The following is a 13045-nucleotide window of genomic DNA, read 5'->3' on the forward strand; positions in this document are numbered from 1 at the left end:
CCAATTTATTTATTCAGCACATGTATTTTTTTGTGCTTATTTTACATTTTCTTGTTTTTCCTTAATTGGTTTATTTATTTGTTGAATAAATCAACTTAATTGTTTGTAACCAGGCTAAAACTTTATTAAAATGTGTTGAAAGATTAAAAACATTGAGATCCATGTTAAAATGTAAAATAATAATAGTATTTAGTATTTAGAAAAACTTTTTGAAATTCCTTTTAGAAGGAGTACAATGTGTTTACTAAGTTTAAAAGAGCTTTTGCACTATATATGATTATTTTTTATGAGTACCCTGTTTTATTGTGAAGAGCTTTGAAAGAGGAAGTCAATGTTGTTGTGATCGGCAGCAGGACAGAGAAGTTGCGATGGAGTTTATACAAGTGTATGTACGAACTGGACTATCTGCTCGACAGTCTTTGTTGATGTGCACATTTTGCAAACTGTCTGTGAGAAGCTGGGGACATATCTGGTCGAAATCCACCATGCAGCTGCTCACTTTTGTTTTAGCTTAAGAGCCCACAAAATCTTGGAGATGTCCGCTGATCACTGCATTCCTTCACACACAACTTTTTGTGTACAGGAAACATGCCCTCCACTCTTTGGACACATGGGACTACAGAGCCTTCAGAAGCAGTATAAAAACAATCTCTATAATGAGTCGAAGTTTGCCATTGAAAAAACGTCCACAACAACCACATTTTGGCCCGTACCTGGAGGTCATATGGATAACAACACTAGACGTTGCCTGGTGTTACAAAACAAACCATTCAGTAGCTGAAAATTGCACGTCCATAGTTGCATATGCAACTATCCATAATTAACATTTAGCTGATTATCCCTTCAAGGTCATTTTTTTTGTGTATGTTCAAGCAGCTTACTAAGCAGCTTCTGTTGTTAGGTTTACCACTGGCAGTCCTGCTATATTGCCTTGCACCATTTATGGTGTATTACACTGAATCTGTTCTGTACACTGAAATGTCTTCTGTTTATCACCTTCGCCTCTCCGTGTGGGATGCACTGGGGCATTTGCCTCCCAGGTAGACACTAAGCCGAAGTTGTTGGTATGATCAAAAAATGATGGTATATGCAGCAGGTCAGGTGTTTTCTGCTGAATATTCCCCATCAAAGGCCACAGGATGTTACACAAGAAGTCAGTTTTGATAATCTCACCGAGGGACAAATTGGAGGCGCACAACATCTGGAAAGTTGAAAAAATAGCGAAGAATGGTCCTGGTCCCAGCCCTTGACTTGACACATCACTCTAAGTTTTGAAAAAAGTAGAATTTTGAAGCAAAAACTGCTGTTTGGTTTCTGAGTCATAGCTGGAGATCCAGCATTTTTTACCACCAATGATCCTCCACTCAAAAGTCAGGCCATTTGAAAACAAAATTGGTATTTGACCTTGGGGTCAGTGGTAAAATCACACAAGTACATAGGATCAGAACAGGTCTACCAGGGAATGTTCTGAAAATAGTTGTATGCAATAGCTTGGTAGCTGGCAAGAGTAAAGTGCAAAATTTACATTGTTCAGTTTGTAGCACAGATGCAACCGACTTTTCGTTAAAACCATGAGATTATATTTTTAAATCCCCACTTGTTTTAATAGAGTAACCAATAGGAAGTGAAAATATTGCAATTATATAGCATTTCACCAAGAAAGAGGAAGCACAAAGATTATTTTTAAAACCTGAAAACCACAGTTGTGATAGCCTCCAGCTCCCTAATGACCCTTAACTGGATAAATACAAGAGGATGGATGGATGGATGGAATGAATTGCATTCAGTTAAACCATATTTAATTTTCTTCTAAAAGGCTACCAGTCTTCACACGTATCTTGTGTACCACTGCTTTAGACTGGTAAAGGGAGAGCAGGAAGCAGCTTTTTCCCAGGGAGTTGAGACTGGCTGTTGTGTACATGATCCCTTAACTTGTAGGCCTGAGAAGTTTAGTGTAATGCTCCAGACTGCAGACCGACAGCTCTTGGGTGCATTAAATTGACGGTTGGGGCACCGACATCAGTAAGAGGCGAGAGCTGCACTACCCACAAGTAAACTTAACCTCTGTCTCACTCTATCTCTTCTTCTGCCCTTTTCCACTTTCTTACCTTCCCTTTCCACCTTTGTGTAGCTCACCTCTGTAAATCAATCACTTTGAAGTAATCTAAGATTGCATTGGGGTCTGCATCTCTGTGCTAGAGAGACGTGTTATCTATATTTCAACACAAAGCGGTTTTATATTTCCCCAGTGTGTATTCAGCTTGCAGTGGCAGTAATTGTGGCTGATCTGCACTGAGTGACTTTCCTGCCCAGGGGACACTGATACATGGCTAATGTTCAGACATGTGAGTCTCTATGTCATTCCTGTCAGAGGCGAGATGGAAATTTGAAGTCATATAGGTCATACGGATTATTGACTGAACCGTAGACTTTGGCAGAGCATACAGTAGAGCCAACTTTTTACAATGGGTGTATTTTTCATCATGGAAAGTCATGCCGCACCTAATTATCTTAAAGAGCACTTCTAGTTTTATACAATCTGGCCTAGTACTCATTGCTGAGCTGTGCAAACACTAGAAGTATTAAGGAGAAGATAAGAATGATTAGAACTTAGGTGTGAGATCCCTAAAAGTTAAATGGGCTTTCATTGCTTTCTCATTTCCTGTGTGTCTGTATACCATAAAAGGTGTGACTATGAAGTTCAGCAAGTCTGCACCTAAAAATTAAAAACATTGTTTTTAATTTTTTGACGTGCACATCGTTTCTGAAACATCCCCAGGAAGTCACGTTTTGCCCTCTTCTTCTTGCGTGTCCGCAGCATTGTTTCAACATTTCTAGTTTTTTGCGTATTTTACTCTATTTTAAATTCTAGTCTCCCCAAGTGTGGGGAATTCTTGGAGTTATACAGCACAGATGTTGCCACTTTCATATACAAAAAATGAACTTGTGATAAAATAGATGTTCACGGTGGCCATTGAACAAGTGACTATATAAATATTTCACACTGCACACACAGATGAGCTGCCACAGTGATGACAACAACTCTAGTGAAGCCCATACTTTGCAGTTTAGCCCTGGCATTCATCTGGCTCTAACATTTCTGTGTGCTTCGGTACCTTTTCGGAATGTATTGTAGCATTAAAGTTTTATGGGCCAGCTCTTTCTTGGGCCTAGGTGATGGCTTATCACGCTCAGAGAGGGGGAACACTTGAACAGGCTGAGGTATGATCTGTGTCTCAGCAAAGCTATTACAAGGTTCACTGAGTCCAAGCACAGCTAAATGGTGGGTGATAAGCAGGTGTATATACAGCAAATGTAAGTGCATATGTGTGCAGTTTTGCCACATGTGGGTGTGCGTGTCACACATTTATTCATGCAGACTTCAGTGTTTCTGTCAGCACAACCTTTTCAGCAGGCTTCCATTCAGATGAATTTGCTAACCACTCAGCCTCAGACTTCATAGGACTTGAGACATTTCCCCAAGTGCAATCCTCTTTTATGGTCCATTCTAAATCCTGTGTGTGTACGAGCACACATCGAGGAGTAGCTTCCCAAATATGCCACAACGCTAAGATAATCTCTCTCTTGAGAGGCTTAGAAAAAAACTAAAGATGACCCAATGGAGCAGTAAAATGTCACCCAGCAGAACATATTTCATAAAACTCTGCAGAGGAATGAAGAGATGTTGCAATATCTGCTCATTGTCAGGGATGAAGACTTTACATTATCTGTTTTGTGAGTATGAATTTGTGTCACACCGCAGACCTTAGCCCTGGAAGTTGAAACCCTGCAAGGCTGAAAATGTCTCTCTTTTGCTATATCTGCCTATTTCCGTGTGTCTATGTCAGGGACAAGTTTCTCTATCTTTCCCCTTGTCTTTTTTCGTACTCTAGCCTCCTATCTTTCTTCTTCGGTCTTCGGCACAGAAGGAGAAAGACACACAGAAAGGATAGAAGGAGCGACCTATTTAAAGACCAGTGTGTAATTAATCATAAGCTAGCAGCATTAAGAGAGGAAGAAATGTATGACAGTTCTCTCTGTGGCTTTCTGTCCCTCTCTAGTTGGCATTTTCTCACACTTGTGCTTCTCTTTAATAAATGTGAATTTCTATCTTCTCCTCCCATCTGTGTCACGGACCAGGGGCTTTATCTCCTCCCTCTCATACTTTTTAAAAACTGTTTTCCAATTATATAATAACCGCAGTTAATATACGTGTACAGACATGCCCACAAGTACACTGTTCCAAAAAATAGTAATGTCAAAGTATCTTACTGTATATTTTACAGTTTTGTACTGTCTTTCTAGAATATCATTAAATTTACATAAGTAGACTGTGATTTTACATGTCAAAGGTAAAATAACATATCATCACTGTAAATATAGTAAAACACAATTTACTTCTTTTTTAAATATATTTTTTTTGTACATATGCATATTTAGATTGTAAAAATACATTCAGAAATGTATCATAATTTCACAAATATTTGTCTGTTATGTGAGAGAATGATCTGTTAAATTCAAATGTAATACTATGGAAAAATATATAAAATGATCAAAAATTAATGAGAATAATCAATAATTTAAGGAGTATTTGAATTATAATTTTGCTGAAAATTTCATGTCATCTAGGTCTGATTCAATCATTCAGAGGTAACAAGTGAAAATATAATTAATAGGAATAAAAACAAACAAAACATATAAAACATTGCATGGCCACGCTGTGCTAATTATATATTTAAAAAAATAAATGTAGAGGTAGGAATTGCAATTAATATAAATCTTAAAGTATTCACAACATTCCTGAACAGAAATAGGCCTCTGCACCTGGGGTGAGGGTGTGGCCATGAAAACAATGTGACATGCCATTGGATGTTGGGACACATAATAACATGACGCTAAGCATCGGCCAATGAATGTGAACTAACAACCACAAGGTCGCGGGTATGGCTGTACTGTAGGAAAAAATCCTAATATAAAAGTATTTTACTGCATTTTACAGTTTTGTTCTGTTCTTCTAGAATATCATTAAAGTTAGGTAAATAGACTGTGATTTCACATTTCAAATGTAAATTAACGTTAAATCACTGTAATGCAATAAAACATAATTTTATTGATATATTGATATATTGATATACCTTTATTAGTCCCACAAGGGGAAATTTCACAAATATCTGTCCGTTATTTGAAAGATTGAACTGTTGAATTCAAATGTAATGCTATGGATTTGATTTGATTTGATATACCTTTATTAGTCCCACAAGGGGAAATTTCATAAAGCTGCTGACCTATTGCACGCAATGGCGGCGCCATCTTACCCTCCGACCATACATACATTACACAAAACATCACATGGGGAAGACAGGTCAGAGAGGTATAACAATGGAAAATGCACCACATGAGGAAAGATAAGGAGAAAAAAATAACTCCCCCCAGACTGAGCTCCAACAGGGTGATCAGTTTGAGAACAGAAAAAAACACCTCTGCACATAGCACATGAAAAAACTTTTAATACACCAAAGAAACACATGACAAGCAAGCAGGGGTGGGTAAAGGGTGAGAGACAGCCGATTTAGACAGTACATCCGGGCCTGCAGCCTGTGCGCTGGTCTCCTTGATCCACCGTCAGCATCGGAGGGGAATAAGCGTCGAAGGCGTTTGGAAAGGGAGGGGGGATGAGTGTGTGGAAAAGTATATAACATGATTCCTATAAGCTTGTGTTACATCACATAAGTATTATTATCATTGCTATTTAGGGCAATTGCGGCTCAAGAGTTGGCAGTTTGCCTTGTGATCAGAAGGTTGCCGGTTCGAGCCCCGGCTCGGACACTCTCGGTATTGTGTCCGTGGTCAAGACTCTTCACCTACTGGTGATGGCCAGAGGGGCCGATGGTGTGATATGGCAACCTCGCCTCTGTCAGTCTGTCCCAGGGCATGCAATCCATTATTATTTAAACCAACTGTTAACTGTATATTTCTGTACATTTACGTATTATGATTCATATTGCCACATTCATTGACCTTGTTTATAGGTAATTTCATTGTTTGATCACGTTAAAATGTTCCTAATTTGATGTCTAAAAGCACTTGGAAAAGGCAGAATCCCATGTGAAATTAGCGCAACAAACTCTATTTTCATTACTGAAAATAACTGTATTTTCATGAGGAAGTTATTTTCTGTTATTTTACGATAGTATTTTGGCGCCCCAGCTGCCAGAATATTACTGTTTTTTTAAGATGTTTTTTTTAACAGTGTACTAGATGCAATGGGCTGGCTTTGTGTCTTCTTAAACATTCAAGCAGAACCTTGATGTGTACTGAAACTTTCCTGTACTCACACAATCCATACCTATGATTTCAGCACCAAGTCTGCAGGCTATTGTTTGTGGACAGATGGTGAAGAACACGGTCTCATTTGTGTGTAATAAGTCGTTACTAATTGTCTGCAGATTGGATCAATGTTCTATTCTGCTACAGCTCAGCTCCTTGTCTGTGTATTACCATAGACTGCACTGCCACCATTTATCACTGCTGGTAGAGGAAAAGTCCTTTTAAACTCATTATTAAGGCAATTTTGCTAGAACTACTTTAATTATAGCAAGAAATCATTTCTTTTGTGGCAAAAATTGAACCAATAGGAATTCATTTATGAGGTTTTTAAGGCATAAATGCATACATTCCCATATACATGAATAAACACAGCTGCCACACACAAGCTTTGCTCTAATTTTTCCTATCAGCTGGCAATGCCATTCACTGATATCTTAAAGAGCTTATGGATTACTTTTGAAGATCTGTCACTCTAATTTTTCACGATTGCAAAGAAGAGCCTTGTGCGACATTAATTCCAACAGCACCACAAGCCAAAGCTATAGTGATACTCTCTGTGGTTTGACTGAATGGGGGTATAGTCATAAGGAGTTTGCCTTTTGGGTTCTGAAGCCTTTTTCACTGATAACCTGGTCCTCAGCTGCCAGTTACTTTGTGTGCATCGCTGCCTTTTCTACTGCACCAGTCAAGACTTGAGACATTTGTGTAACTGATTGAATGCCCGAAAACTGACAGAGATAATCAAATGTTAGACCTATCTTTGGCAGTATGTGGTAAAGTTTGAGTAAGTGTGACTCAAGCAGTTTATTTAAGTGGGAAAGAGACCATTGGTTTATTTCATTGCAACTTAAATGTAAACATTTAAAAGATAACATGTAGAGGTTTGTCGAAGAAGCCATATAGATATTTAAAACTCCAACATATTAGACTGTCTTTTTTTCTTTCAAACATATGAAACATAAACAGATTTCCCTAACATTTGTCTTGCATGTTTATTTTTCCATTAATACTCGGCCAATCTCTGCTGGGATCAGCTAGTCGTTGTTTTTTGAGGCGTTCCAAACTGTGTTACCAACAGGGAAACTGCAGAAAGTCTCTACCTTCAAACTATGGAACATCAGCACTAACAATAGTTTAAGGATGTGTCTTGTCTCTTCTTTACTTTTTTAATTTTTGCTTTATCAGCAATTATAGATGCTGATACTGAAAGGCATTTACTAACAACATATAGCCAATATGGGCCAACCAGTAAATTGTTGGTGCTCTAATATAAAGTTGTATACTTGAAGTCTTGCTTCAGCCAGGTTGATCTCTACCTTAGCATATAAATTTGGTTTTAATACGAGCAGACGATACTTTTTATGGGGAATTAGACAATTATTAGCTCTTTTATATTTGAAGTGCATACCATAAGGGTATCTCGCTGATACTGATACCTTCAAACACTGCACAACAACATTGCGAAGGACATTTGCTTCGCCCCCAATTCCAGTTAATGGTTTTATTTATATTATACAATGTAAAATGTAAAAAAAGTACATTTTACAATGAATTACATTTTTTTAAATTAAATGTGGATTTCTAAGATTTGCAAATCATTGCATTCTGTTTAAATTTTACAAAACATCCTAACTTAATTGGAATTGGGTTAAGTTAATATTAGCTTTGAGGCACTATGACTTCTCTCTATTCAAGAGCGGTCAAGAGAATAAAGTTCAATAGAATCTGTGCCGAGCTGAAATAAAAAAACATTATCGTCACTACTATTCATCGCTGATTATTTATCCCTAATTTTCCATTAAAAATAATTCTATGCATTTCTCCTTTTTTATTTTTTTTTATTTGAAGTATGAAACATTATTGACTTTCAAGTCACTCGCTTTGAAGCTAAATGCATGTGTGTTACATGTGCACTGGTATTTATGGCGGCTAACCACATTACCAATTTACCTTTAGCCATGGTGGATGAATTGATAGACAGATAACAACTCAGAAGGTGTCTGTCCTTCACCTCTTTCCTTCATTTCCGCAATTTTTTCTTTACCCGACATTTTCAAACCCAACCAAGCCTTCAAATTGACCATATCCTAAGTGTGTTTTCACTTTGTCATACACTACTAGTACTTAGAGATTTCCCCATTTCCATCAGCACGTCATTAACCTTTAAGCAATGTATGTTTTCAAATCACGTACACTGTTGCTTTTTCCTCCCCGCTGCTGAATTAAGAAATGAGCCTGTCTCTAATGGTTTTTCTCATTCGGCGAATCACTTTTATGTATTTTCAAAGCCAGCATTTCCATCATTGCCCCTGCCCGCTGTATCAACAGCAGCCCCTCTGCAACAGCAGGAGTTTATCACCATGTTTCACAGAAAATTGAACACGCGGCCACATTATATCTCGTGTGCATGCAATGAGTCAGGGTCAGAGAAACATCCAGATATTCACACACATATGCTTCCAGATGTGCACATGTATAAAGACAGTAACGCACCCACCAATGCAAGTGTTCCCACACTTTTAGACCAAGTGTACTCTGTGTTGTGCACAGCATCTCTATGCTCATACATCATTAAGTGAGCCTGGGTGTTATTATGGAGAAGATGCAGTGTATTAGATGCCCTGACAGATTGTGTCAGGGCCTGCAATCCTATCAGGATTGGATAATAAAAAGACACTTAATCTAGGCAGTTCCCTACAGTCCTTTGCACACAGAATAAAAAATCCTGATGATCATTCTGTGCTCTAACTGTCCTTGTCAAATTTTCTCCTCCCTCTGTCCCATACTAAAATATAAGTTCAATAATTACAAGTTAATCTCAATCTCCACCATTCATCTGCCAAAACATTTCCCATGAAAAGGCACAGAGTTATAGCCCACCAACGTAAAATGCGTTTATTACCTTCTCTGCAACTCACTAATGGGCCATAGAAATAGGTTCCTGCATCAGTATGGGTGACTGGAGTATGATCAGCTAATTTATGAGGACCTTGTCTCATCAGTAAGACCTGAGATGTGGGACAGTCAACTTAGCATGCTGTCCTTCTGGTGTGCCCCATTTTACTATCATTCATGATAAATAGGGGCATGACAGACACAACAACAGCCAATCTGTCACCTTGTTGAAAGTCATAGAGTCTGAGACATACTGTCTGCCTATGCTCTTCTTCTATCCCTGCCAGAGAGGAGCCAAAAATGAGCTCAGTAAGGGTAATGACAGAGGCATAATGCGGGCACATTGCCTGTTATAGTTTGTGAAGACACTTTTATTATACTCTCTATCTATAGAAATATACCTGATAAATTCAGTTAACTTCTCCCTCGTCTTGTTTTCTTTCCTGACAGTGGAGAGTAATCCATGCCAGACCAATCCTTGCCTCCATGGTGGAAGCTGCCTGCAGGAAGGGGATGGTTACAGTTGCTACTGTCCTCAGGGGTTCTCTGGAGAGAGCTGTGAGATCGGTGAGTCACTGCCAGGTCAGGTATGAGTGAGGGAACCTCAGAGGTCAGCAGCTGCAAACTGCTGTGTCCCTGAAGCATAGGGGGAAATAATGACAGGCATATTCTGACTTAACATTTAACATATGCAGTCTACTGTGAGGTGACTTCACGAGGAAATGGCAGATTGCCTCTGTGGGCCTTGTTTCCATATTATGTGTTTGAATAACTGATTACAGTCTCAGCGGCTTCACTGTCAGGTCCAGGAGGCCTGGGTCAAGCTCCCTGACTGAAAATGAACATGGAATCTCCATATGCTGCAAGTCGGTCGTTTGTGCCAGAGGCTGTTCAAGATGAAGTATAGAGTATGTGCCTCAACTGTGTGTGAGTGTGTGTGTGTGTGTTTTCACCTTCTGCCCTGAGAGCAGTGGGCAGCTCATGTTTCCACTCAGCTATGTGATGTGAGAATGTGTCTGTCAGAAAATGGCAGTGCAGTGATTTAGGTGAATGAGGCTGTGTGTGTGACACAAGGACATATAGGCCACAGAGGAGCTCTGAGCTCACTGAGCAGTGGAGCAGCTGATTAAAGTATTGTCGAAGCGGTGCACGCCGCAGTGGATGAGGGAAAATACAGGAAAGAAAAGGAAGATGTGGCAGTAGTAGAAAATATCAAAGTGACTTTACTACTTTGAATGGCACTTTAAAAACTGAGAAACACTCAGTGGAAGACTTTGACTGAGCTTAAACACATCACCTTTGATGCAAAGTTGTTGACAGCATTCAGTCTGACATTGATTCTGGGTCCTGGCCAAATTTCTGTGGGAAGACTACAGTAAATGTTAGCTTGTGCACAAGAGTTACACGATGTTGCAGTATGTGCATATCAAGCCATGTCCTGTTTTTGTGTTGTCCTTGCTGTAACAGCTCCAACAGATGAATTACAAACATCTCCAGTTGTGGTTCCGTCGTCCATGGTCTGATGTCTATGGTCTGATGGTCTTTTTCAGTTTTTCACAGTCATCCATGCAAAGACATTCGGCCACGCTGTGGTTTTAATGATCAACCTTTATGGAAAGGAGTCACAGATCAGGGGTGAATATATTGACCTGGCTCTGATTATTCAATGCCTTTTAATGCTTTGACTCAAAAGTACCTATTATATAACATTTAGGCATGCCTGTGCATGAATGTCATTGAAGATCAATCAACACTCTGTTGGATCAATGAAAATTGATGCCAAATGAATGTATAACAGCCACGAATGCACTTTGTAATGATTTTTAGCCATTGGATTTGGTTAAGGCTGCATAAAGCTTGATGGTTTATAGAAGCAGCTAGAATAAATTGTGATATTTTAGCTAAAATGTTTGGGCAGAAAAGCACTAAAAAGTCACAAAATATTGGTTATTTACTTATTTCTTCATTTCTGTGTCTCTCTTTGGCTTTCTTTTCTTTGAAGTTGTTATTTCCCAATGTAACTAAATTGCTGTGATGGCAATTAGAACAGCTGCATATCTGATGTGTTTTGCTATTACTTACCGCTAAAGGCAAAAAAGGTTAGCTACCTATAACAGAACATGCTTGACTACAATTTAAATATGTGCTATTTTGAAGAGGGAGTAGAAAGTCAGCTTTAATAACAGTGTTTCATTTCACATGTGTAGCCTCAGTGTCCTTAATCAGTCACTGATGGACAGCTTATTGAAGAGCTTCCATCTTTTTTCTTCTGGTTCAAATTGATTTTAGACAGCCAATACAATCCTATTATAGCCATAAAATCCAATAAACCAGTATTCCACCCATTGCCCCTGCTCCATACAAGGTGATTATTTAGGCAAAATGATGCAATGTCATCCTTAGGGACCGTCTCTGGAACTTTTGGGAATTCTTTGGCGAAAAGCATTTTAAAGAACTGGTGTCTTCATGCTTTTTGTTTCCTCTGTGAGTTTGTAGTTAGTATTTATGGAGGTGTGACAGTGTAAAAATTATCTTCCAACTCCACTCTAACTTCTATTCAGGGCTCTAACTTTATCTAAACCCACAGAAGGCTGTCAGTAAGACATATGGGCAGTAATAAATCTAAAGACATTAACAATCTTGTTTGAAGTTGTGGTATCCCACTGATCATGAGAACCAATTTTTAGAATGCTGCAATAGAAAAAGTGGTTGATGAGGCACATCAAAGCCTCTAAGTTTGATGGCCATGTGTTGATACACAGTGATTAATTATATTATCCATATCCCACAGCTGGAATGAGTTGGAGATACAGAATAATTTAATAAACATTTACTGCACAAATAAAATAGTTGAAGGGCTTGTTGAAGTGATTATCTTTAATCATTCTTGTTGTAAAAATGAAGTGTGTGGATTGCAACGTTAAGGTAAGGAGGCAAAGTTGACAGTTAACAGAAAGCTTTTAAATGCTATCCAAACAAATGCAACTTGAGTGGGGACAAACAAGAGCTTGTGAAAGGTAGGACACAACAGGTACATTCACAGAAAGCCTGACAAAGAGGGCAGGACTATTTATACACTGGGGGCTAATTGAAAACTAGAAAAAAGAAGCACATTCTGAGATGCATTACAAACCTAATAACTAACGCAGTCCACTATACAGCACACTTAATTATCAGGGCTCTAGACTAACTTTTTGCCATGGGCGTACCGGCACAAAAGTTAGGCGCACACAAATTTTATAATAATTGATATAATGTGTTTTTCTGGATACACTGTGCTTTTTCAGCATTCAAAGATTGATGACACCGTGTCAGAGCACTGGCTATGAATTTCAGAAGGATCAGGCCTTAACTTAACAGAAAAGTTAGCAATAGTTCTTTTCCTATTACAGCTACATCCACTTCTGTCGTGCCTAGGCTGCTCACTAGGGCTGGGTATCATCACTGATTTCTATAATCCATTCGATTCTGGTTTTCAAAGTCCCGATTCGATTCAACTTAGCCTCAGACAGTCAGAAATATTATAATTCTGATCATTTATCAGTACTGACTTCATCAGAATTGTGAACATCACAGCAGATGCCTTTGTGTGAAAGTAACTGAGAATAAAACACAGAAAAACATGAAGGAGATTTTCCTGGTCTGGCTTTTTATAGCAGATAACCTTAAAAATATTCTACAATGTTCTGCATATAAAGTTTAAATTTCTTCAGTATTGAACAACAGAAAAAATAGGCTTTCTTGTCCGAGGTCATTTAAGTGAAAAAAAGAAAAAGAAAAGAAAAAGACAGCAGCCACAGCGCTGTAAACAGCGGTAGACTGG

At 38.6% G+C, this 13045-nt stretch overlaps 1 protein-coding gene across 1 annotated transcript in view; it reads left to right on the plus strand.

Moving 5' to 3' along the window:
* Window positions 1–13045, plus strand: part of ncanb (neurocan b) — a 141449-nt gene that overhangs the window by 54323 nt on the left and 74081 nt on the right. The window contains exon 10 of the mRNA XM_040052746.1: window positions 9673–9789. Within this exon, the coding sequence (XP_039908680.1) occupies window positions 9673–9789 (117 nt within the window). The remainder of the gene's footprint in view (window positions 1–9672; window positions 9790–13045) is intronic.

Source organism: Simochromis diagramma, unplaced genomic scaffold, assembly GCF_900408965.1.
Source record: "Simochromis diagramma unplaced genomic scaffold, fSimDia1.1 OVJJ01000419.1, whole genome shotgun sequence".
NCBI lineage: Eukaryota > Metazoa > Chordata > Actinopteri > Cichliformes > Cichlidae > Simochromis > Simochromis diagramma.